Source organism: Struthio camelus, chromosome 5 (genome assembly GCF_040807025.1).
Source record: "Struthio camelus isolate bStrCam1 chromosome 5, bStrCam1.hap1, whole genome shotgun sequence".
In the NCBI taxonomy this organism is placed as follows: Eukaryota; Metazoa; Chordata; class Aves; order Struthioniformes; family Struthionidae; genus Struthio; species Struthio camelus.
The window spans coordinates 71,970,241-71,997,093 of NC_090946.1; the positions used below are offsets into that span (position 1 = coordinate 71,970,241).

The window sequence follows — 26,853 nt, forward strand, 5'->3', positions numbered from 1 at the left end:
TGCAGGACACCATGAGTGTTGAAGGCAGACAATGGGCTCAACAATACCTGCAAAACAGTCTGGATTTACCAGACTATATGCCACCAGGAACAAATCTGCTGCCTGAGACTTTGCAGATCCTGTAGTAGAGACAGAAACTTGTTCTTTGCTTCCCTGTGGCCACAAAAAATAGATCCTTCCACAGAGCAGTCGCTGACACCCCCTTCCCTGGGTCTCCATCATGCCTTTTGCAGCTCTGCTGTGAACCAAGGCAAGGCATAGAAACAAACACAGGAGGAAGGGTGCCTGGGAATCACCTCACAGGGAGCAGAGAAGAAGAGAGGGGGAAGCAGTCCAGGGGGACAGGCAGGGATGCAACTGCCTAACCTTCTGTCTCAGTGTAAAAATCAAATCTAAAGTGCACTGAAGTACAGGAGAGGAGTAAACATCTGGCTGGCATATGCTCGGGTCACTGTGGTGGTCAAGGAGCTGCCTGCAAAGTTTCATCAGTAGGTAAATCAAAATGCCCACTTGGGGAGAAGCACATTAAGTCTAGTCTCCACTTGGGGCTCAGATAGGAAATGGACATGGTTGTAATGTCACTGGAGACATCAAAGCTCAGGCCCTCTCCCTAGTGCATACCAGCAACCTCTGGCTCTCACAGAATGACGTCTCTTCCACGTCAGCGCCCTACACCATCTATTCCCAAACTGTGAGCAGCAGTGGGGAGAAACCTTGTACCAAAGCTCAGAGTGGCCCAGGAGCCAGGTTTCAAGAAAGACACACCATAAGAGTAAATGCTTCATTGTTTGTTGGTAGCTTTGAAATCACTGGACATATATTAAGGTAAAGAGAAGTGCTTATTTACTACAGCCTGAATATTAACAGTGGAGTTGCTAGAGTTGCAATTGGGTATTCATGAATAAAGACCAGACCAAAGCAATCCAAACTGAGTTTACAGCAGCTTCACAATGTTAGCTTCTCCATTTCATCCAGTGGATGACCTTGCACAGCCCCCTGGTTGATATTTTATTCCCCACCAGCCAAGCATGAATCACTATGAACCGAAGGCTGAGCTCCTTGTTTCCTGAGATCAAAGGAAGGAGGTTACACATTGCTTCATCTTTCTCAGTCCGTTGCCAGCAAGGTAGACAATTCCAGCCCCTGCGGCCATCCCTCCTCTTATGCTCCATATGCCCAGAGCCGTGCCTATGCGCGCAAGTGCTTAGCCCAGCCCCTTAGCTTTACAGGACCTCACGTCAACCAAAACCTGAAACAACCTCCTCTGCCAAAACCCATCTCCTATTCTATGCTCATGTTGCTCCATCCTTCCCTTATGCTGGAAACACCTCTCAGAAAATGTATTGAAGAAGTGGCTTGTTTCCACAGCTATGTATCTCCCTCCTCAAGGCCATATGGCTTGGGGCCAAGAAAAGACGTAAGCCAGGACAGCACCCTAAAGGCTGGAAGCACAGCTCCTGCCGCTGGATGTGCACATGGAAGAAGACAGGCTACCCCGTTGTACACCTCAGCACAAACTGTTCTGAGTGCTGCTTCCCAAGGGGGATGCTCAGGGAAGAGGACGGTGCTGCTTTTTGCCACTTTTCCTGGGCTCTCCTCCCCTGCCTTGTCCCCCCATGCCTGCTAACCAGCCTCCTACCAAGGGTCTGCCTCACCTCTCTGAGGATGTTTTCTGCATCTCTCTCTGGCAAGCAGAACTGCAAACACTCCCCAGCCAACCTCTCTCCAGCATGTCAGAGGTGGGCTCCTGATGCACCCAGGGCAGGGGAGAGCCCCTTTGACAGCCCAGCACTGGGTGAAGCCCCGATGTCGCCTGCCCAACAGCCTGAGCTCCCTCCTGTGACCCCTCTGGATGAGGCGGTGGAGGGACGCTGTGCTGTGCTGCCTGCAGGAGAACATGTCCCAGCCATGGGTCATTTCCAGCCTGGAAATTCACCCCTACCCCACAACCCTTCAAAGACCAAACAAAAAAAATTGTGCCTGCTCTGAATTCAGTGCTTTCTCAGCAGGAACTGCTGAGGGATCAGGAGCCCTGTGTCACCCCATACCCATGAGCAAGGGGGGCATCTGCTCCTTTCTGGGGCTCTCTGTTCCCATACATGTGGTCTGTGGGGTGCTGGGGCCATGTGCAACTGGGGCCCTGTGGGACTATATGGGAAACAGCCTGGCGCTGTGCAGGGCTCTGTGGAACTGGAGCTGTGCAGGGTGACATGGGACCAGGGCTGTGCAGGGCGCTGGGGTGGTGCGGGGCCTTGCAGGGTGCTGGGGCCGTTGGGCACTTGGGTCCGTGCAGGGCCATGTGGGGCTGTGCGGGGTGCTGGGGCCGTGCGGGGTGCTAGACACATGGCTGGGCGAAAGCGGGGCTGTGTGGGAGCCGGGCTGCGGGGGCGGTGCGGAGCCGGGGATGTGCGGGGTACCGGAGCGAGGCGGGACCGGGGATGTGCGAGGTGCCGGAGCCGCGCGGGGTAGCGGCACCGCAGCCGTGCGGGACCGGGCCGTGCGGGTGCCGGCGCTCCCGCCGCGGGGCAGCCCGGGGCGCGGCCGGGGGGGCCGGGCCGGGGGTGGGGGGCCGCGGCGCTGCACCGCCCCGCCGGCGCTGCCGGAGGAGTGGTTTTCCCCCTCGGCGGCGGCGGCGGCGGGCAGGGCTGGCTGCACGCGAGGAGGTGCCGCGGCGGCGGCGGCGGCGGCGGCGGCGCCCGGCCGGGAGGATGCGGACGCGCTGACGGAGCTGCGGGCTCCCCTCTAGCCGCCGTGCATGGGAGGCGGGCGGCTGCCGGCCTCGCCTCGCCTGCCCCGGGCCGCCCCGCGCCGCCCCGCCGCGCCGCCCCGCAGGTGAGCGCCGCTGCGCCGGGGGAGCCGCGCCGGGGGGCGGCCGGAGGGAGCCCGGGCTGGGGCTCGCCGGGGGCTTGTGGCGGAGCTGGCCCTCGGGGGGAGCGGGGTGCGGGTCCGCGCCGCGCCGGAGCGGGGCGGGCGGCGGCGGGGCGCGGGGCGGGGCAGCCCGGTCCCGCCCGGGCAGCCGCGGCTGCGGCCGGCAGCGGTGCGGCTCGGCTCGGCCCGGCCCGGCTCGGTCCGGCCCGGTCCGACGGGCGGCGGTGCCCCCGGGGTGGCCGGCGCGGGTCCCCGGGCGGGACCGGGCTGCCCTGTTAGACGGGTGGCAGCGCGGTGCCGGCGGGAAAGAGCCGCCACCTGCAAACCCGCCGCTTCCCCGAGGGCTCCGGGGCTGCCGCCCGGATGGCCGGGAGTTCGGGTCTGCTGCTGGTGGGCACAGCCCGCAGGCGGGCGCGGCGGGAGCCGCGGCTGGGCGCTTCTCCGGCCCCGAGCACTTGTGCTGAGCGGTGGCTCTCAGCCTGCGAAATGCTGCGCGGAGGGAAGAGCGCGGGGAATCTATTGTAACGCTGTCTCAGGGAAAGTATTTTACTTCCCTGCATAGTTAAAGGGAGTTACGGGGGAAGGAAGAACAGGAACTGTGCCTCTGCATTGCTTTTTCCTCCACCTACTTATTATTTTTTAGTAAAGGATATTGAGGAGAATTCACAAAAGAATGGATTCTCCTTTGAAACCAAATTTCATCTGGCGGCTGAAAAGCCTGTTTGAAGGAATCCTGATCAATGAGAATAGCACTGATAGGACTGTTGATTTATGGTTTGTGATCATCTCAGCTGTTCATTTATTTCATTTTTTTTTCAAGATAACTTTTGAGGCGAGGGAGTGGGTAACAAAGCGTAAATTTAAGATGATGATGGTTTTGCTTGCAGCTTAGCTGAATTCAGTAAAAGAACACTGCTTTTTCCATCAGGTAGCAAATACCACACATACGATTACTTGTATAGAAAGAAAGAACCTACTTTGCTCCGTAAATGAGGACTATGTTTCACTCTGAGCAGGGGGTGTGAATATTTTCCTCCTGCCAAGTGAGCATACCACAAAAATTTTCTTTTAATCGGGGACAGAGATGTGTTTGTATATTTCTGGGTATGGCTACGGGTGGCGGAGGGGAGTTAGGTGAGACTGGATATAGCATAAACCTCTGAAGCCACAATAAGTGATATACATAGAGAACTCTCTTTCCATTAGTCTTTTTCTGGCTGCGATCTTTATTGCAATCATATAGTCGGTTGTATAGTGACGGAAGACCTTCTGGCTATGGATTCAAATCTTACTGAGGGACCCAGAAGTTTGTGTTCACATCTACCCTGGAGTCTGGCTCTGTTCACAATGCCTCCTTATGAGTAGCCTGAAAATGAAGGTGAAGCGGGGAAATCTGCCTACACACAGCCAGTCCCAAGCCAGTGTTTTCCATCTCTTAGATGTAATGAGCAACAAATTTGTGCCCAGAAAAGAATCCAGCTCACAGCACAGGATTCTGGTAATTATTATTCCATTTTAAAAACATGTTTGTAGAGTCAACATTATGATTACAGAGAGAAAATAAACAAACAGCGGACTACCTGACCTGGTTTCCTTGCTTTCCTGATCTGGTCTGACAATTTGTCAACCATGTGGAATTTCCTCTAACGTCTCTGGTACATTACTTTAGCAGAAGATGTGAATTTGCAAATATAGTCACTACTTTCCCTCCCTTCTCACAATGATCTCTTTGTATTAAGCAACAGGCTTTTGCATAGATCAGGTATCAAACCCATAGTGTCACAGGCTGAAGTTGCTCCTTCTTTCTCATTTCTGAAATTATGCCCCTTTGTTTGAGCCTATTTAACCACATAGGTCTATTTTGGAGGGGTCAGTCATAGATGCCTCCATCCAGGGCAGCTCCTACATCGCTAAAGTCAGAGGGAGCCCTGCTGTGACTTCAGTAAAAACAGCATCCGCCTCTCAGCAACAGCCCTTCCCTTTGCTCCTCAGACTTGTGTATGTTCTCTGGAAAAATCTGTAAATGAATCAATTTCCTGCAGTTTCCTTCTTCAAAGGAAGACTTTACTGCAAGCCTGTGAAAACTGCCAACCAATAACAATTAGGCAGAGTGACAAAGACTGATTGGTACGAACAGGTCCTTAAAAGAGCATCTCTTTCCTCTGTTTCAGCCTTTGTCCCTCTTTCATTGCATGTCCTTAGGGGCAGGGACCACCTCTCCTTCATGATTTGGAGAGAGGTGGCCAGTGTCTTCTTTGGCAGAAGGGGCACGGGTGCTGGAAGAAGCTGTGTCTGGCCAGACAAGCCCCTGCTTGTCGTCAGGGGTGCCTGGGTGATCCCGTGGCGTTTTGCCCCGGAGTCCCAATGACAGGACCATGACGGAACATAGTGACGGTCCATGTCCAGCACTGGTATTCAGAGCACTGCAACTTCTATAAAATGTTATCCAAATTTTCAGCTGACTTCTGTCTCTGCCACGCACATGGAGATACACATGTATAAATGGCCTCTTTGCCAATATTTAGGAGACTTCTAGATCCGGAAGGTGCATGTTACATGCAAAAAGACTCATAGCCCTATTAATGCATATATACTTTCAGCATTAATGACTCATTCCAAAAATATACTGCATTTTTCTTTTTTTCAGTAATTTCTTTTTTTTTTTTTTTAATCTCTGTGTTATCCTCAGCCGCCATTGTGACAGGACACAGTAATCTCATATCCTTCATCTCAGGCTGTGGCAACTTCCTTACTTTGGAAATTCAATTAAGTTTCAGAGTTTTAATTCCTAGAGAAGAACAGCTGCATCACTGGTGTTAGGTTGTGATGTCGTGACACCTACTGTTGTGCTGTTAATTACCAATATGGAACATTAAAAGTCTCTTCTGTGTCTTTGTTCTCCTAGAAGTGTCTGTTTTTGTTTGTTTGTTTGTTTGTTTGTTTTATTTTTAATCATTCTCTTACACTTGTGCTGCTTTGGCTGTACTACAGTCTGTACTAAATGGCTCAGTATTGCGTGATATTAGAGCACTGATTTATCAGAAGTTACAAGGAAATAACTAATTCATCTTTTAAGTAAAGAGTGCTAATACCTGAAGTGTTATCCTCTTTCTGTTACCTATAAATGAGCCCAGTCTGGCAGACTGACTGGAGCCCCCGTCACAGCGGTTTCCAGAAGGACATCAGACTTTTGCAATCCATCTCATGATGTTTCCATCTAACAATGACCTACTATGTGTTATTGTTCTAAGATACCTTGTTTCCACTCCTCTTCTGTTCATGGGACTGTGATCTGAATTCAGGATCATCCACAAATACTTAGGGAATAGCAGAAAGCAGTTCAGGAAGCCAGCTTTCGCCTTTCACCAATTCCCACAGCTGCTCTAAGGCGAGTGACAATCATTGCACGAATAGTATCAGAAACAGACGAATCACCATCTTCCAAGGAAGACGCCAGAAACAGAAATAAGTAATGACCTTTCTTTCTGAGACCCTTTAGTAACTGTTGCTCTGAGTTAGAAGGAATGATGTGCTTGTTTGTAAGGTGCTGGGTTCGTCAGATTTTTTTAACAAGCTGAAGCCAATTCGAGGTCCTCTGCATGAGCAGAGCTCAGAAACACGCTGCTCAGCACAGGCATTTGAGATTCCCAAAGCAAGTCCTCAGTGAGATAGTATTTGCACAGCAAGTACCAGAAGAGATACCTCTGAAAACATTTAACAGCTTGTTGAGGCTTATCTTTAATTTTGATGCGGCTGTTTTCTTAATGAGGTCCTCTCACATCAATCAGCTGCTGAATCTGACGTTAAGAAGGAAAAAAATAAATCCCAACTTTCTCTTGGCACCTATTCCATGAGGACTCTGTGGAGATTTCCATGGTATGGAGGTCTACCAGCATTCGGAGGAGCTCGCTTAGTCATTCTTCCCATCTGCTCTTCTTCTTCCTCCCTCTGCTGCTCCGCACATGCTTCCTGGCTGTCTGCTCCTCATCCCTGTCTCCCTGCATCCTGGCTGGCTGCCCCAGTCTCCTCCTTTTACCTATCACCTTCCATGAGGAAGCTCAGGTAGATCAGTGCTGAGATCAAAGAGTTGAAGAAGATGAACTTCTTTCCATAAAGAAGCTAGGGAAAAAAAAAAGAAAGAAAAAAAGAAAAACCCACAAAGGAAGCACCCATAGCAAGTAGCAGTGCTAACATCATTTGCTAAAAACTTTAGAGTTAAATCACCCCCAGATCACGAGATCACTTTGAACCGCATGATAGTTAAGCATGGATATGTTTTAGTTCTTTTTCCTTCTGTCTGACCATTTATGAGTCAAGTTTCTAGCTCCTCTTGGCAATCATGACTACTAGGAACTTCCACAGCTACAACAAATTGAAAGTTGAGATTTGTGTGTGATCGTAGTACTCCAGGAGCTGGGGATATAAGAAGAAAAATGGAAACCATTGGCCCCATCGTGCAACAACAAAAATCAAGGAAGCTGAGTTAGAATCATCTGCCTGTTTTGTACAATGCAATACAAACCTGTATTTTCTAGTGTTGGGAGTCCACAGATGAGAGTTTGAGAAATTCCCCAGGGAGATATTTACCCCAGGAGCTGCTCTGGAGCAGGCAAAGTAAAAACTGCAGCTTTCTGCGAAGTTAGCAGAGAGGCAGCACAGCCTGGAAATAGCAGCCTCCTACCCCTTTTCGCTCTCCCAAACTACATGCTGCGTCTCATGCCGAAATGCCTGCTCCTCCACATCGAGAGTCATTTCATCTCACTGCTTCCTGAGAGAGATCAACATCTCCTGTACAGCGCACGCCACCAAGGAGAGGAAGGCAGCTTTGGCCTGTGGAGAGCAGCACTCAAGCACTGCGTGGGTGGCAGAAGACAAGAGCTTCTGAAACGAGGGAACAGAACAGATCTCTAATCTCCAGACTCTGACACATATCGCACTTTTCTCAGTTGCTTAGGAAAGAGATTTGCATCCAAAAAGAAGTGGGAGGTTTAAATAGGAGTTCATACACATGCACATTTATCTTCAGTGGTCCAAGCTGTAATTTACATTTCTCTAGTCCCATGGAGCCCACAACACTTCATAAAACACGTCCACTATAAATGTACAACCAGAGGAAACAAAGAAGCTGTCCAAGTTCCTATCTGCAACGGCCAAAAGCTTAGCTCAGTAGGCACGCTCGCACTGAAAGTGGAGGCTGCAGAGTAGCACTAAAGTAAGCACATACTTGGGGAGATGCTGAGATGCTGAAGCTGGCACCCCACTCTCTGGGACAGGATCCTAACTCTGGATGGCACAAATATGTATTTGGCCTTAAGCAGTCATACTTGGGGGAAAAAAGGGAGTAACCTCTTTCCTCGGTCTCACACCACATCATGCCCAACATCTCAGCATCCAGCACATATTGCTGAACAGCCGCAAACAGCTTTAGACGTCAGTGAGGTTGTCGGATAGTGTGTGGATCATCGCTGTTCTGAGATTTCATTTATTGAGTGCATTAAGATGTTTAGGGAATCTGCTTTTATACCTGACACTGAAAACAATGTCTGATAGATAAGGGATGTCAAAAGCAAAGGGCACTTAGGGCAATAACATGAGACCAGAGCACAGAAGAGTTGGATCCGCAGAAGCACCTGGCCCTAGGAAACTCTGACTGATGTTTCCTTGCAGACACGCGCACCTTCTGGTGTGCTGTTAACAGCCCCCTCATTTCTTCGTTTGCCACAACAACTGCAGCTGTCCTAGATCACCCATGCACCAGCCCTGGCTGAACTGTCAGCCTGATCTGCTGCATCAAAATGGGCCAAATAAGGTGCCCCTTCTCCTCATGGGTGGAAAAAGTTACTTGGACCTGTCTGCTCATTGAGAGTCACCAAGCAGCGTTCACTGTGGCTTGTTGAGACTGTTCAGTCGGCAAAAATTTAGCAGTGGACCATTGCTTCTCTCCGCTAACACAATTCTCATGCATGCCCTGTTCCAATTTCAAAGGCTTTTTTTTTTTTTTTTGGTAGCATACACAAAGCCTGGACTCATTGAACGGAGCAAATTTTGCATTTACCCAGAGTCTTTAATGGGGTGAAGGGTGGGGTGGAGGCTCAAGGTTGAATCCCTTGTTTGTTTGAGGCACTATCTGAAATCAGTGGGAACTGTGTGAGCACCGTAATTGCGTGGGTGAGCTTTGGGACCTTGATGTTGACAGTCCTCCTGAGAAAAGGCAAAGACCGCGGAGCCACTGAGCTCCTTCGCAAAGGGGCAGGGTGGGGGACTCCTTTCGAGCACAATTTAAATATGGGGTTGGTAAAGCCGCTGGGATTGTCCCATTGAAATAAGAAGGGGAGGTCACCTATTTCTGCAGTGCCAGAAAAATGATAAATTTGCACATGTAGTGGTGGTTCAAGGCCAATTTCTGCAGCCTGTCTATACTTATTTGTTACAAGGTGAACCTTCAATGTGGTATTGTTAGGCTGTTATCATCATATTTCCATTAGAGCTCAGTGGGAGAATGATTAACTCAGAAAGCCTGGGAGGGGAGAAAGGAGGAGCCTGGCCTGGAGCAGCTGCTAATCTAAGGGCAGCCCTGCCTTGGTGTGGCCAGGGGTGTGTTTGCTGGAGGTCCAGGAGGGTCGTGTCTCCTGTGCTCCCCTCAGCTGTCTGTTGTCACTGATTTGGGGGCAGTTGGTGGAGAAAGGGGGATGCTTTCTGAGCAGATGTAGGACTGCAGGATGCATCTGTCAGAACCTAAGTGGTGGTGACCTGATTTCAGAAGTGCTGCTCCCTCCAGGGAAACTGCCTGGGGCTTGGCGCCCTTGCAATGCAGAATCCCTTTATCAAGAAGCCGGTCTGTGGGCCAGTAGGACTGAAAACTGTGGCTAGGCCTTACTTCTGTTTTGCTGAAAAAGAATGCTTGCTTTACAGAAGTCTACTTTGCAATTTGCAGTGGATTTACCTCAAGTAAATGTATATCCTGCTATGCATGGTGGAGTCATCTCTCCTCATGGTAATGCCAAGAGATCCAGCTGGGATGGGGTTTCCCACTCACCCTGGCTGGCCAGAATAGCTGTACAAAATCATGTTACTGTTCTCTGCTGCCAGTCATCCTTCTGTGGGAGATGTGAACATCCCCCCTACTGCTAGGACAGACCATGTCCCTCTGATGCTGAAACTGCTAACATGCAACAGGCCCCAGATGCTTTTTAAAGTGAGAGAAAAACCCAAAGAGCACCTTCTGATCTATAGTCTTTTGGCACATGCTGAGCATCATGTTTGGTGACCCATCCCTTTCTGGGGGCATGGGAGGAGGAGGGCCTCAATCTGGGCAAAGGGGCCAAGGCTGAGGTGTTGCTTGATCTCACAGGGGGAACCAGCTCTCCTGTTATGCCCACGGTAGTATCTCTGTACGCTTCACTTGGTGCTGTGGCTTCTAGAGAGGCAGGACATGACCAGCTCATTGCAGTAGTCCCTAAATCAATTATTTTTTAAGCGTAGGAGGACTCTCCAAGCTGAAGGAAGGGATGGCAAGGCAAGGGCAGTATCACTTGCCTCTGAGACTTGCAAGTTCTTGCTCACTGTTAGTAGGACCACATGTGCGCACCGTTGTATAGCTCCCCTTGGCAATGCCTCGTAAGCTGCGTGAAAACAGTTATTGCTTCTGTTGTGGTAGTGCAAAAACAGTCCTAGGTCGCAGCCCAGCCCAGAGCGCAACATGCAATGCATCACAGCATGCTTTCCTCAGAGAGGTCCCATACCGTCCCAGAACAAGTGACAGCATGGGTACGTTGCCCTGTTAATGCACAACTGAACTGTTCCAGGTAATTCACGAGTCTGAATTTCTTTCAGGAGAAATAAAGTAAGAGGAGCTGCGCAGCTGTGTTGTTATCCCTGGTACCAGAGAAGAAGCTGATTAACGAGATGAGATGAGGGAGGGCAAAAGGTTTGCAGGTTAAATGGGGGGCAGAAACAGGATAGCTTGAGAGAAGGTGTTTAGAGCAAACAGAGGCTCCAGGCTGGACTAATCAGCAAAGCAGAAAAGGCAGGTTAAAGTAAGGAGAGACAAGAAGAGATAAACAGTGAGGGGCTGTACTGGTGTCATTTCCAGACTCTTGAAGCAAAGGCTCAGGCATGGCCTCAATAGCTATGCTTTGTTTTTAAAAGATTAAGCAGTGCTGTAGAAGGAAGGGTATTAGTTAATGTTTCCTCTAATGTCAGCCAAAGGAGATAATCACATCTATTAGGCAGATAAAGTACTCACTTTCCCCTTGAGAGAATAAACGCATACTGGTAGTTTTATACGCTGGAAACACTGAGCTCTCTAAAAACTTGGTTGGGAAGAAGGTTTTCTTGTTTTTAAATACTGATGTGTGGGGCTGGAAGAAGGAACTTCTTCCACTCTATGTTCCTCAACTGATTTTATTGTTATTAACTTGCAAGTAGCTGAGCCCTGGAGGCTGAAGCCCCTTTCAAATATTGCGTGCAGCATGGCACAGAGTTCCCCAGAAGCTCTGGAGAGCAGTTCAGTCTTGGGCCAGTTCAATCCATAACTCCTTTGCTGAGCCTGGACAAGCAATGGGTGTTGTTTTAAGTCATTCAGTACTGCATAGATTCATATATACCACTAAACAGCCATGTGAAAATACCTCTAAATAGCAACCGGCCTGGCCTATATCCAAACCAGAGACCTAGAGGCAAACAGTTACGCCCAGCTAGTAACCTCTTGCATCATTTTGTCTGTCACTGATAGCTGACTGTATATAAGATCTGTTCTTATAACATCTAGTTTTTCTACAGAAAAGTTTTAAGGTAGATGAGTTCCTGCTGAATTTTCATGGGTTTAATAACAGCAGTTTTGCAATGGGCAGTGGGATAAAACTCTTCCCAGAGTATTGGATGACACGGTATTGGATGCTCTCTGGTTTCTTTAAAGAGTCAACTACTGAATGTAGTCATGAATTTTTAAGGTGCAAAACATCAGACTCTGTGAAGTTGGTTTGATCATTGGGGAGGAAGGAAAATTGCCAGGCAAGAATTAAACCCTTCTAAATTGGATGGATATGTGATTTCCTGCTTCCCTAGCTAACAGTAAGCATGGCCTGTAGCATGAGAAGAAACTCCAGAACGCCATGGACAATTTTCCTCTGTCACTGTTTTTGAATAAAATCAGTATGCAGTTAAGCCAGTGAAAATCAGTATGCAGTTAAGCCAGTGTTATAAATCTTGGTAGGAAGGCCTCCAGAGCAGGTAGATTTGTTTAATCACTTGGGCTGGAATCCAAACCACTGGAGGATATAAAACATATACACTAGTGCCATTCACTTCACTGAAAACACCTTTTTCCCATCCAAGGAAATAGCTGTGGCTGGCATCAATATATATTTGGCAAGCTGTAGGGATAAACAGATTTCTCAAAAAAATCATCTTTGGCCCAGATACTGACTGTATTTGAGCACTGTAACTTCTCAAGTTTCTCAGCTAAGACTTTTTGACAGAGGAATCATAAGGAATCAGTGATTCAGGCTTTGAAATGGTGGATCCTTATGTCTGTTCACCAGACCTCCCCGTCCTGATTCCAGTCAAACTATTACCTTCAGTTTGGAGTAGACCTTTCTGAACATCACTTCTCCTGCGATACTTATAAGAAAGAAGTAGTAACAAAATCCTAACTTATCTTTTCTCCGGCATATTTTGTCTTCTTTGTGTCTTGACCATTAGGTTTTTGAACAAGAATCTTATTCCTTAATGTATTGAATTGTGTTTCACTAAGCCCACGGGTACTATGAAGTAAGGATATGTATTTTTATTTTCTGATTTTCCAAATATCATCAGAATTGCTTCCTGGAAGAATTTTAGTGTGCCCCAGTTTCAGCAATTTTTATGTAGCTTACACTAAGAAATAGGGTTTTGCATCAGGAAGAGAGTCAGACGCCACAGTATTTTAGTTAGGAGCTTTGGATGTTTTTAGAACATTAATTGCCCCAGTAATTCACTAGGTATGCTACGAGCCATATCCGTAGCAAAATCGATTTCCATTTTGCATAGAAAATTATACAGACCTCCAAAGTGGGAGTTTCTGCCTCCTCCTTCTGAAGCAGGAAGTTTACGGTAGTAATCTTTCACATTGGTCTCTGCCAGCTTTGTCATTCTGGCTGCATGCTCTGACACTGTTATATTGTCTCTTTCAGACGCTTTTAGGATTTGACACAGTTTGGGCAACACTTCATCCACAAAGTGAGCATCCACGGCAAGGACAGTTTTTGGAAACAACATCCTTTTATGTGATTGAAGGTAATGTGCTGCTTATGTGATTGTCTCGTACTTGGCATTTGTTTCAGGTCTGATTCTCATGCCCTGGCCGGCCTTCCCCTTTCCAGCCCTTCCTGGGTTGGTCAGGGGACCAGGAGACCTGCCTCTTGCTGAGCTGGAGACTGTGTTTCCTGCCATCCCTGTGCTCCAGAAAGCACTTGCCCCCACTTGCATCTTAGTTCACACAGTCTTGCATCTTTTTGTTTAAACCAATGACATGAGCTCCGTGAGCGGCAGAATATGGCTCCGTCTGTCTTTGAGCAAACTTTTGGCAATGGCCTGCAGACTTTGTCCCCAAAGCTGCAGTGAGGCCACTGCGGCAGACATCAGTGCACCCTGTGGGCTGCTGGCATGGTGAGTCCATGCTTCCCATGGCCCTGCACAATGCCCGGGGCAGTTACTCCATGCTGTAGTCTGGGCCTCAAAATGCACGAAGGTGGGATGCACTGCCACAGAAGACACGTCTTTTGTGTTGCGCTGGTGCAGATCTGGAGCTTCTGTCAAGCAACCTATCTGTTACCTTATCCACATAAATGCTTCGTGTTCTTGACGCTTGAAGCCGTTTTGCTTTTAAGTACTGTTTTGCAACCAGGAATTTCACAGGTCAATTATGCCCTATGTGCAAAAGCTAAAATAAAAATGTGTGCATTGTTTCTGAGCGCTTTCTGACAGTAGGTGGTTTAGCACTTGTCAGCCTATATATTGCCCTGTGCGTTACCGACCTTCTTAGCACAGTTGCGAACAGCAGAAACTGGGCTGTTCATTTGCCCGTGCCTCTGGCAAAAAATCAGAATAGGATGGTCCTGCAACTGTAGCTGTTGCATTTAAGATAATCTTCCCTACATGTAGTTTTTTTCACAGAAAAGCAAGAATAAATTTTGCTCCTTTTCTCCTAATTGGTATATTTGAGCTTAATTAAACCTAGGAGAAGTAAATGCATCTCTTAATTCAATGCTAGAAGCATTTTAAGGTTCAGAGTAGGTGACTCATCCACTAGAAAAGAATTTATTCTTTGTTTGTAAATGCTATTTATTGCCTTGTTTTGCATCACTATAGCTACTGTATGTCATTGGTGATATCAGCACCTACCGTATGTAAGGTGAATGCAAGGCCCCGTTTAAAAGATGGTATAGTTTTTATAATAAACCACTTGTATCAGCTACTTTTCTGTCCTTTGTTAGTACTTCTCCCATAAAAGCGACAGTAAAAGTGGCTCAATATTTTTCATCAAAGCCACCTGAAAAATAAGGTCTCCTGCACATATATCATGTCATAGTTAAAAAAGCCCTAAGCAATAACCAGCCCCCTTTTTCAGATTCAGTGGCTTTATAAACAATTCCACAGTGTCCTACAAGTGATTTCTAAGTTTCAGATGAATTGATTTGCAGCTGTATTTTCAGTTATTTTATTGCTAGTTATTTTTAGAGTTAAATACTTAGTTAAGCTTGTTAGAAGCATCACTGCTTTCATGGCCCATATAGATTTCTTTTGCTCTCTGTTACTAAGTGGAGCCTGAGAACAATTAATGTATTCCAGTTAGAGGCCGATTCTTTTGCCAATTACACAGCCCCATGTTCTTTTCTGAAGCGCATGAAGTACAATCACTTCTGCCATCCTATTCAATCAAACCCTTAAGTTGCACAGATTTTTGAAATGGCCTGGGCTTCAACAGCTTGGGAGCTGATTCACTGAGGCATCTGCTGTAACACTGGCAGGACTGTCACCATTTTCCTAGCCAGCTTCATTTGTCTTTGTCATTTAGAAATAATCTGCAGGGTGTAATGCGGTCTTAGGGAAGCACGGAGTCCGTTATTGCTCAATAATAGAATTTCATGAGGTCTTCACAACATCTTTGACACATTTGAAAGTGCATGAGTGGATGTATATCTCTAACGTGCTATGGAACAAGGACAGAGAACTGATTTAAGGACTCAGCGTGCGCTGAAGGGATGCGGAAATAAAACGGCCAGCTGGGGAGTGGGGGGCAACGGCAGCAGCCGCTGCTGGCTAGCAGAAACCGAGTCCGGGGACACACAGCAGTGTGGCATGTCTTCTCCGCAGCAGCCCAACCCAAACCTTCATAAATCCCAGCCCCCTACAAAGCCGCCGAGATTATTTCCAGCCTGAAACACATATTTTCTCATCCAAATCCCTTTCCCTGCTACCCAGGGTGACTGGAGATGGGGTATCAGACCCTGAAGAGGTCATAAAAGAAAGACTTTCGCCTTAGATGTAGTCAGAGCTATGTTCCCTGTGCTCCCTCTGGCTCAGTTAGGTCTGGCTGACAAGCAGCGCAAAAGCCTCGAAAACGGGCTCTTTGTGCAATGTGCAGAGAGGTGGGCTGGGGGCGCGGGGTCCAGGGTGGCCCAGAGGGGTTGCACGCAGAGGCAATGCTCAAGGGGCAGCAGGGGCACACAAGGCGGGCCTGGACCAGGTGGGAGACCGGGATCAGACCAGGAAAAAAGGCATGAATCAGGTGTTGAGCAAGCACCAGGAGGTGATGAGAGGGAGGAAGGCAATGGAGGGAGCAGGACACTTCTTTTGGTCGGGGAATAGAGCGAGGGCACATCTCCTTTGTTGTTAGACCTGTCTCTGGTGCCGCTAGCAGCTGGCACAGCTGGAACTGCGGTCACGGCTTTGGGAAAGGGCTTTACTCTTTCCAAGTCAGCAGTCCCTCAGGGCGGTATCCGCAGGTGCCTGGCTGTACGGCTCACTGGGTGATGCAGGAGTAAGAGTGTGCCTCGAAAAGCCTGTATTTTAGTGATGTAGGTGGTTGGTGGGGTCGTCCTGTTCCCTTCCTCCTGGGGAGGGGGACAAGTCTGAGCAAGGGCAGTGAGCTTGAAATGCTCTTTCTGGCAGGCTGAATTGGTCCTCTTCTGCGCGGCTGTGGCTCCGGGTGGGTTTGGATCGTGCCAGATCAGGGCTTCGGTTCGACGTCTTGCTGAGCTTCGGCGCCTGGTCGTGCTCTCCCGCTGCGCGTGCGTGTCAGAAAGCGTGCCGTTCAATTCGGCGTCTGTCGATGGCCGGCTGGCCTTTCAAGGTGTGCTGAAACCTTCGGGCTCTGCCCCGGCCCACAGCTGTGCTCCAATTTCTCCGGGGTCTGCGGTGTCCTTTTTTAGATACAATGCAGTGGGAGTGAAAGTCTCTGTGATATCACGCTGCTCTGTGCTACAGCTAAGTCAAGTCATTGTGAAGGGTTCTGGAGTAATTGCAGATATTGTACAATTTAGTTTTGTGGGGTAATTGGTAATGTAAGCCTGAAACAAGCTATGCTTAAGATGTTTTAGTTTGCAGTTCTCAGTAGGAACAGCCTTGACAAAGAAGGCTTTTGTGTGTGAGATAGGACCAGGATTAATGGCAGCGTTTAGTTGTGCCAAAGAGGTGCTGTGGCCAGTCGCGGGGCAGTGTAACCGATGGTGCCTGCATCCTGCAGGAGGCTCAGGTAGTGAAGAGCGGCTTCGAATACCGAATACCTGCTCGGGAGAACGAAATGCCCTGGGCCAAACCCACCAAGGGCTCAACTCACCCGAGGAGATGATGAATTTCCATCCAAAATGAATGTGGCTCATTTAGTCTATAGGTCAGACAATGTGGTTCAGTCTCTGTTTGCTACTAGGTGCTTAATACACGTCACCAAGTTTTCAGAAACCCTCCTAGAATTTTTCAATGAAAGGGCAAGTGTTGTATCTATAACTCTCAAATGTGAGGAAAATCCTAAGGCTGTGGAGGTGCAGATACGCAGCCACAGGCTGGAATAAAGTCCCTGAGGCAATGATTGCTGCGCCATCAGCTCTGTGCCAGTGCCCAGCCAGCTCTGATCGCTCTCCGCCTGGGTGCTAACTGCCAAGTGGAACGAGGAGAGAGCAAGGGACGGAGCTGTTGTGACTTGGGTGCCAGACAGCGTTGAGGGATGGTTAATGGGCACATAAGCAGCTTAGGTTCCTACGTGGCCGACTTAAATGAGATTTGGGTGCCAAACCTTCCCTGATGCATTTGAAAATCCTACGCAGCGCCTCTCTGAACCTGCAGGCAACTAAAGACTTCTGAAAATCTGGCCCTGGACACCGATACAGCTGGTGTGTTTGGAATTAATAGTTTAAAGAGAAGTGCCGGTTCGTGACTAAATGGAAGAGACATCTGGGAATAGCAAATATTTAAGACATTATGAAGCATCAGATTGCGAATTTTATTCAAGGTTGATATTTTCATGAGTAACTTCTTTGTCAACAGATGCAATTTCTGAGCTCGTGTATTAATAACAAACAGGTTGCTGATAACATTGGAGGGTTTCCATTTTCCTACTGACGAGTCTGGGGCTATACAAGACTTCTCTCCATCGTTGCCCCGAGGGGCAGCCAGGGTCGGTGTCCCTCTCTGTGTCGCAGCACGAGGTGGTAGCCATCTGCTAGAAGGGCTGCTCACGCCAAAAGCGGACGACATCACTTCTGCTGCTGCTTCACCAGTGCTCCCCATTTGCTGTCCCTCATGCCATATGCCCTGGGTGGGCTTCCAAGGGGGCTGGGTGGAAACGTGCCTCCCTTCCCATTGTGGATTTGGCCCCAAATGCTAGCGATACTCCCTGCATGGCACAGCAGTGCATGTTGAATGCTCATCTTCAACGTCTGCTTTGCACTCTTTTAGGGAAAGAGGTGCAGCAGATTAGGTGCCTCCTTCAAGGGACTTCTTGCCGCCCTCTGCCAAAGTCCTCCCCATCCAGAGCAGCAGCAGAAGAGACATGGCACAGAGCTTGCAGCTCTGGTGCAGGCTGCCAAGGGCAGGACAGGGCAGCTCCCTCCCTCAGCCCAAGGGCTTTCCTGTGCAGAAACCCCAGGTCTGAGAAATAGAAGTGATGTCACACCACTGGTGACCCCAGACACGTCACAGTGGTGAGCCGCTGCTGCTGCAGGAACGCAAGCAGCAAACACATCTCCAAGAGAGGGAACACTGGCAGGCAAACAGATTTCAGGGGGTTATTTAGAAAGAACAGTCTGTAGCACAATTATTTTAACAAATATAAAAAGCCAATGTCTTTGTTAAATTAACTGCGGGGCCAAAGTGCAGACCTGAGTTTTCCAATTCTGTTTTAGTATTTGCAGCATGACAGAGGTGATGAACACACGGGAACCTGTGATGGAGGAATTTGCTTTAAGCCAGTCTCCTGAGGAGGAAGGAGGCCCTTCAACCCAGGTAAATTTAGAAAAACTGGAAAGTCTCCTGAGTTGCCTTTCAAAAGCAATGCAATGCAACTAATAACTTCCATACATGTAGATGCTGAGTTGGTGAGCACAGCTGACAGAAAAGCAATCCCTGAAATATGTGTTTGATCCTACTTAGCTTTTATTTAACAATGTAAGAATTGTGGCAGAAGAGTTTCCTTTGGAGCAAGCCCTCCAACGCACAGTTGTAGCGTTAGCAGGTCTCTGGAGGGATGCAGGCAGAGAGGATGTTTGTCACCAATAGCAGATTTACAAATGCGTCTCATCTCATTCAAGTCCAAACAAGCATCACACGATGAAGATGTGCAGCAAATGCCGTACCTTTTATACAGCCACACTTGTAATGAGCTAACTTTCTTCATGATCAAAGAGAGCTCCCTTTTTTGAAAAGAAACAATTTGAAATGATTGCATAATTAACATAAATGGCTATTGCATCATATCAGTAGCACTGGTCACAGCTATTCACTGGCAGGTGCAAGAACGTTTTCTCTCCCTGGGCAGTCTCACAAACCCACTCACATGCCCTCCTGTGGTGCAGTTTCCAGCAGGAAGGATCATGATGTCCTGAAATGTCCTTGTGACAACTCACATTCCCCATTTTGGTCTCTGTGGTCTTGCTCGCGACTCTTGATGTCGCTACCAGGAGGACAAACCTCCTAAAAGTGGCCGGTTGGACTTGAATTGCTTCTCAACATGAAACATTGTTTTAGGCAAACTCTGTATTGCACTCGGGAAACTACCCCTAAAAGCAGCTGATTAAAGGTTGCAAAGTCAAACATTTGGAAGTTAGAAAAGTGAGAACTGAAGTTGCTTGTGCAAGTCCATTTACGTGATTAAAGAAACTACGGTAGACTTTTCCTTGCCTCATCAACTCCAAGGATAGATAGTGCTCGCTCAAGGAGCACCTTTTCAATATTTTGTTTCCTCTTTTTCACTTAATGCATAGTCGCAACTTTTCATTATTGTGGTTTTGTACACTGTCCAAAGGTTGTGCTAACTCCAGCTCCAACTCCCTATATGTCTTTAGAGCTTTTCTTATGGTGCCCCTGATTATATGCTCCAGAGGGTTTCTTTTTTCGGTTCATTTATCATGCATCTCTGGTTGGAGAAGGTGTTATTATGCATGTTTTAGAGATGGCCATCTGAAGCAAAAGACCCCCAGAAAGCGAGTTACACAAAATCTGTGACTCAGCAGGAGAACCAGGGCTCTTCTGGCAACTTCCAAGCACTTGGGCCAGGAGACCGTTCTTTCTCTTCCTGCAGTCTCCTGCCCACTTGTTACCCACTCCAGCTTCTGCAGAAAAAATAAAGTTAGAGCCTACAGGCAGTGCTCTGCTTCCTGCCAGTCCTGACTCATTCCTAGAGGGACCTGGTAAATACAGGGCTCCAGTGGAAAAAACATGATGTAATTTGTGTGAGAAGAGACTATATGAGAATGACAAAATAGGCAAACAAAAATAGACAAACTGAGGCTGCACCAGTTGCCTTTCCTAAATTTTGTTGCTTGACTTTGCAGCCTTAATAGTCATCTTTTAGCATATTTTTAGCTGTGTGTGTGTCATTTCCTAGGTCTTCAGAAAGCAGATGGAAAAAACAGAAATTCTGTCACATTGGAGCCTCTTGTTATCAGCGGGCTTGGGAACTGGGGATCTTGCACGCAGCCCTCTGCCACCTGAGCTAGTTGAGCAACGGCTGGATGGGAAGTTTGCCCATAATTTTATGACTGTTTTCTGCCCGCTGAGCAATAAGGCACAGCTACCAAAAGATGACCGGAAATTCTGGAGCAACAGGGTCTTTTCACCTTGTCTCATATTTGGAAATAGCAGTTTAGCAGTTTCTTAAAAATTCCTCCCAACCAAGACACCTACTGGGGAATTTTCATGCCTAATATAAACAGTTCAGGAGGAGGCTGCATAACAGGAAGTTGTGGGGAGCTTCCTGACAGGCACCATAAACATGTTGCTTGTGATCAGGATGAGTTACGCCCATGTGAATGCAGCTGCGAGAAGCATTAGAGAGGTTTAAACTTCAGTGATCCACTTAATTTAGCTGCACTGAAGGGGCTTTCTCACATGCGAAAGTCCTTAACTGGGTCTGTCTGCTACCGTAAAAATAATATGCAACATTTTTCGTCTGCATGAAGGTTTGCAAAGACTGATGAATCCCCATAGCGCTACCACAGGGAGCGAGGGCATGAAGACAGGAATTACTATCCTTCCCTGTCCCAGCCATGCAGCCTGATACAGAGCTTGCAACTCTGTCTGCTTCCTATTGTGGTAATGCTAAAAACACACTTGCTGCTCTCCAAACACATCGGAAGGGACTTGCCCCTTCCCCCAGGGCTTGCTTCCCTCTGCTGGCACTGATGCCGAGTGTGACAATCAAACCGTAAGCAGCTGGTGAGAGCTGGGATGAAGGGACGTAACAGAAGTCATGGAGCAAATACCTCCAGCAGCTCTGGCGTTAACAGTCCTGGCTGTTTGCTACCGCACCCCAGCTCTACCACCCATAGCAAAAGGCTGGGTTGTCATGCAGCCAGGAGCAAACCATGCTTTCCCACTTCTACTGCGGCAAGGGCACATCTGCAGGTGTCCGCCTGTGCGTCTAGCAGGAGCTGTGCTAACGCTGGCTCTGTCTAACCAGATACTGGATTCTGCTGTAAATGCATCACAGATATTGGGGGAAGTTCCTACAGCACACAGCAAGTCAGTGGCAGTGCTGGCAATTAAATTTGGAAGGTTCTGGCTCTTGACCCCTTGTTCAGTCCCCTAGTATTCACTTTGCTTTTATTGTTACAAGTGGAAACTTAGCTAGCGGGGAGAAATTTACAGCCTGTAGTGCAGATATGCAGAAGTTTGAGAAGTCAGAATATAAGGTTTCAGCAAAGCAGCAATAGAGTTCATGTTACACTGACATCCTGGAGGATTTGAAATGAATTTTCCTCCAAAAAAAAACCCCCAGCAAAAAATCCAAACCAAAACAATGTATACTGAAAAGCTTAAATGAACCAGCTATATTGAAAACAAGAAAGTACTTTTACATATTGTAATATCATTCACTAAAAATACCTGGTTCAGCTTGAAGCTCTAATCACTGTATAGTGTTTGACCCACAGTTTCAATGTGACAAATGAAAATAATAGCTGGTGCTATCCTATGTGTAAAGATGACCTCTGGGGCTACCTGTTTTGCCTGAATGCATCATAAAATATAGTATTGCACATTACACAAAATAGCTCTGCAGAATGGTGGCTTCTTAATAAACTGTCACAGCAAGAAAACATGAATAAATCATATCAAAAGACAGAAAGTAGAGGGCTGCAGCCGTTTAGTTTAGTGTTTCAGCTATGATCTTTGTGCTCTAAACTCCCACGAGGACTGAAACACAAATGTTAGGCAACAAAATGAATTTTTTCATCTAAGTCTCCATTTTTTCTATGCACCTTGGGTCACACAAGTCATGACAATTGTCTGCCCAACACACCGGTGAGAAAAGTTGGATTTCTGGTCCTGGTCTCCTGTTCTTTGCACAGCACAGGTGAGAGCGTGCTGATATCTGTTAGCGGAGACTACACTTCTGCATTCTCTCGTAGCTGGTGAGGACCTGAATTTAGCAGGTTTTGAAACCCTCCCTGTTCAGGACCGCTTGCCCTGCTCAAGTTTGTTGGAAGTTGTGATGGACAGATGTAGAACTGATGCTACTGCTGCTTGCCCTCTCACTCTGAAACATGCCCCTGGGCAGCGCTTTGACAGGCATGTCACCAAATGTCTCACCAGGCCTTCCCAGACTCGCGCGAGAAGTACCCCAAGTTGACCAAAAGACTGCCGTCGATCGTAGTGGAGCCCACCGAGTCGGGTGAGGTGGAAAGCGGGGAGCTGCGCTGGCCACCCGACGACCTGAAATCAGCAGAGGAGAAGAGTCTCCTTGGTGACCAAAGAGTCTGCATCCAGCAGCAGCAGATGGATCTGGAAGGTCTGAATGAGTAATTTTCATCCTCCTTTTTCATAGAAAAATAACAGTTTCAGGCCGTGCCATGCACTAAAGCTAACAGCTAGTGTATCAAAGGGCAGTGGGTGCTTGGGGGTGTGCAGTGGCTAGTGCCCAGGAACACCTGCACTGGACAGCGAGTCCTGTGGGCTTAAAACTCCTTCGTAGCTTTTGAGCATATGGTGTTTAAATCCACATCAGGTTCACTGCTGGCCATTCAGATGGCCAACAGGCAGTTTAGTGCACATTAGCACCCACTCTAGGAAACCATAATCCTGTTCAAGCACAGTATCTGTGTCCCTATTTCCTAGCCCAGAAGCACAGATTTTAATAAATAGCTGCACAAGCAAAGCATCATGGTATCCCAGGAGTGCATTACTGTAACATGCTCTCACAGATAGGTAGATATGACTAAAAGTGTTACTGTGGGGTAAATGCCCGGCTGAAGGTGAGAACTTGTCAGAGTGTAGTTTGCACAGCAAATGATCTGATATGGAGAGTGGTCTATTTATTTCTTTTCTGTTTGGTCTCAGTGTTCTCTTTTTCCCTTAAAGTGCGACACAGTTTCCATTTCAGTGCACCACCATTTGTCATCCAAATGCCCAGAGATGGCAGCCAGGATGGAGTGCAAGATGCACTTTCCCGTATCTTCCAAAGGGCTGTGACAAATGGTCTGATCTTGGAGTGTCAAATCATCTGTTACTGCAGTCAGCATTTCTGGGTGGTGGCAACTACAGGGTGTGATCATTCAAGAAGAAATATGAGCCAAATTAATGGCCTGACCTCCAGGTTGTGCATGATAGCCTCCAAGGTTTTTGAGTGCAGTGATACTAGGACTTGTTAGGTCTTCAGGAGTGAGAGGTTGAGCAGATTTCATGAAGGTGACAGATGTCCTCCCACAGCTGTACACTCAGTGGGTCTCCCGCCTTAAATGAGAGGGATCATCACCTCAGTAATGTCCATTCTGAGGTCTGAAGTCCCCTGTAAAGTCAGGCTGCTCAGCAGCCTCAGAGCATCCTACTTCAGGTTTCACTGCTGGTCTGCAAGGTCAAGACTGAGCACCCTGATGTGTCGTCTGCCTTACTGAACAGGCAGAACCAAATGAAGGTTGGCATACCTGTACAGGGAAATAAATACTGATGAACTATTTCTTTGCAGATACTTTAGCACATCCAGCTCAAGAAGTGGAAGATGATACAGATGCTCTGGAAAGCAGAACTGAAAAGGATGAGTAGGAACTCCGTGGCCTCAGAAGTGAAACTTCATTGCGAATGTTGTTGAAAAGCTAACACATTCTGAAGACACGTCAAAGTAATCTGTATTTAGATCTGCAAGGGTTTTATTTAGTTAGTATCTGGTAAGAAGTGTATGGGCTTTAGAACTGTTCTTTTCAACATTTTGATTTTCAGGCTGGGATTCATATTATTTGTTTAATTTTTCCTTGGGAAACAGTGGGACACGTTAGGAAATGCATCACAGACATGATGAGATTATAAAGGAAAAATGTTCCTAATTTCAATCAGTACATTTCATTGGATTTACCTTTTTTAAGCAAGGTTGCTTTCAGGTATCAACAGCAGGACAAAGGGGTTACATTTCTACAGAAGGGATGTCTTAAATCAAAAACCTTTCTTGTTTTTAGCCATTTAAAACTAGCACTGTGATATTATGGACAATAGATGTAATATAATGTCACCGTTTGATTTTGTAACTTTTGTATAGAGATGCAAGTGTTAAGATTTGCCTACATTGCTACACAGGAACTCCAGGCTACCTTTCAGGTGCGGATTAGAGCAGTTCTCTCCCTTTGACTAACCTGTGCAAATTCAAATGAACCAGCCTTTCATTAACTGTCATTTCAATAAGGTTCAGAAGTTTTAGAAATGCTTTCTTGCTGTACATTGATGAACTGGAATAGCTAGTCACTGGTGTTTGTGGAGTGAGACTGTTTGTTGTAGACTTGGTTGGGTGGATCGTGCTGTTTGTGCACACCTTGGGGCCCAGATCCAGCCGTGGCGTAACGCACTCTTCTCTCCACTGAAGCCAGCAGAAATGGCTCCTGCTTCCGCCAGGGCTGAATTCGTCCCATCTTGTTAATAGAAATTGTTGTGACTATTCTTTTAGTATGTTTTGTGTATAAAACAAGTGCGGAGGCCCAGTCGTTCTTCCCTGGACCTGCATAAGGCGGTGCTTGGAGGGGTAAAGGGAGGTCAATGGCACAGCCCAAACCTCCTTTGCCTTTTGCAGAGGCCCTTCGGTGTGATGCCAGGTCTGCTCTGGGCCATCTGCAGTAGGAAGGGGTAGAAGCGGGCTGAGGCGGGTAGATGCACCCAGTGTCCATCCTGCCCTTGCGGTACTAACCGCCACCGCGCCCAGGGCTTGGAGCTCCCTCGTCCATGGCACGACCTGGTCAGCTTTGGTTGCACAGCTCCGATAAAGCCACCTCCTGGAAACCAGAGCTCACGTTGGGACAAGCTGTCTCTGGACATGTTGGGCCTCTGTTGGATTCTCCTTCTCCGCCGTGTTCGGGATGGATTTGGGGCCTTTTCCACAGATGTGAATCCTTTTCTGCACAGGGGCCTTGCAGAGACTCCCTCCCACCTGGCACCATCCCTGGAGAAGCAAAGCTCTTGGGCCAAAACATTACCCTTTAGACAGTGTTGATGGAGATACTGCCTGTATCAGAAGGGTTTGACAGTTTCAGTGGAAAATGTCCTGTAAGCTATGAAGCTGGTATTGTCTGCGTCTCCAGGGCTGGATGGGTTCTGTACTTCCAATTAATGTTGCAGCCAGAAAAAGCCGCTTGCTATAGATGGAATGAAATAATAGAATTTCTTCCAGCATTACTTCCTAAGTTTACTTTCAAGTGCGTTCTTTTCCCCAGTAGTAATTTTCTCTAAAGGAAACTTTTGTGTGATGATGGATAAAATTTACTGGCCAGATGTATTAATAAGATAAGTTTATGCCTTCTTAGCAACCAAATTTAATATATTTACTTACAAAGAATTCTGTGCAATGAATGTTTAATACAAAGGAAAGAGACTATTTTACTTCAAAGCAACATTAATTTATGTAAAAAATTATAGCTCATTGTTTGGGGTATTTGGGATCCAGGACCCTTTTTATAAGCAGTGTAGTGCATTAAAACGTGATACTTAAGTTAAACTTTGCTCTCTCAACCTATATAACAATGTTCTGCCTTTTTGACATAGACTTTGTTACCTACTGTGTCATGACTTATTTTGTTGGGTGAATGGGATTCTAGTCAAAGAACCTAATTTCAGCAGAGTAACCGAAGGTTCAAGAGCAGCTCCTAAATCTGGCTGCTGTTCCTGTCATCCCCTTTGCTGCTGACAGTTTTCCTGCAAGCTGTGGAAGCGAGACCAAACTCGAGATAAGGGATTGGGTAAGGTGCAGGGCACCAAGAGGCCGGCGAGCTCGCTGCCGAGGGCGGAAAAGCTGACTGGCGAGGCAGCCAGGTGGATGCAAGGTGCTCTTTAAACACTGCTTTTGCCTCAACTGTCAAGATGTTTCATAAAGCTCTGGGGAAAAACAACAACGATGACGACGTATCTTTAGCTGTGTGATTTCCTTTAATCAGCGTCTGCCCAGCTCTGTAAGGAATGACGTTAGACGTATCGTTTAATTTGCTTTTCACTTTATGAAAGGAAGAACAGTTATTTGAAACACTTCCCCCAATTTTATATGTTCTCTATCTGCTTTCAGACACTCCCTCCCTTCCTGCTCTGGATGGCCCTTATCCTATTTCCACCTGAGGTCAATGGCACTTCCCTAAGTGAGTTTCCTGAAGAAACACACAAAATTCTAGGGAAATGCCGCACAGCGCTATGTTTCTCATTGCAGTACATAAAGCTGCAACCCATATAGAATTGCCAGACTTCATTCTTCCAGCCTAATTACTCCTCTCTTTCCTGCTTCCTCTTTCACATTGCTCCCTTTAAGTATTTTAACTGAAGCGAGTGGATGCTTCAAACTAAAGCTTTCCACAAAAGCCGAATGGCCTCAGTTTAACAGCCACACAAAGCCAAGCTCCTCCTCCCATTTTTATTTTTCCGAACGTAGGCCAGAGGCCCTAAAATAGGAGAGCAAGATAGAGAGAAAATTGTTTTATAAAAACAAACCCTATTTATTCTACTTGCAGGTCTGTGAATGTCCACTTACTTTGTCTGTGTGCAAGTGTTGTCTCTCTGATAAACTCAATAGTTGTTTTGTATTTTTTTCTGGATGAAAAGCTTTGTAGAAACTAAAAAGGAAAAAAAAAAGATATTCAGTCATATTTTTCTAGTCCAGCTTGTAGAATATTTCATGTAGTGCAGAAAGGAAGTTTTATGGAGTAAGGCATTGTTGGATTTTGCTCTATTTCAGTTCTTTCTAATTTTGTAAAATGCCACCTGTACATAATACTCAACTAATGTATGTCTTGTAGATGTATTACACTGTTTAGTCTATTAAATGCCTATAATGGA

General features: G+C 47.1%; 1 protein-coding gene across 1 annotated transcript; it reads left to right on the top strand.

Annotated features, from left to right (window-relative positions):
- Positions 1 to 2,679: 2,679 nt before the first annotated feature.
- Positions 2,680 to 26,853, top strand: LBHD2 (LBH domain containing 2). Its single transcript, XM_068947140.1, has 5 exons — positions 2,680 to 2,832; positions 13,041 to 13,143; positions 18,249 to 18,348; positions 22,156 to 22,351; positions 23,525 to 26,853. The coding sequence occupies exons 3-5, from the start codon at positions 18,259 to 18,261 to the stop codon at positions 23,599 to 23,601; spliced, it is 363 nt and encodes a 120-aa protein (XP_068803241.1). The 5' UTR covers positions 2,680 to 2,832; positions 13,041 to 13,143; positions 18,249 to 18,258; the 3' UTR covers positions 23,602 to 26,853.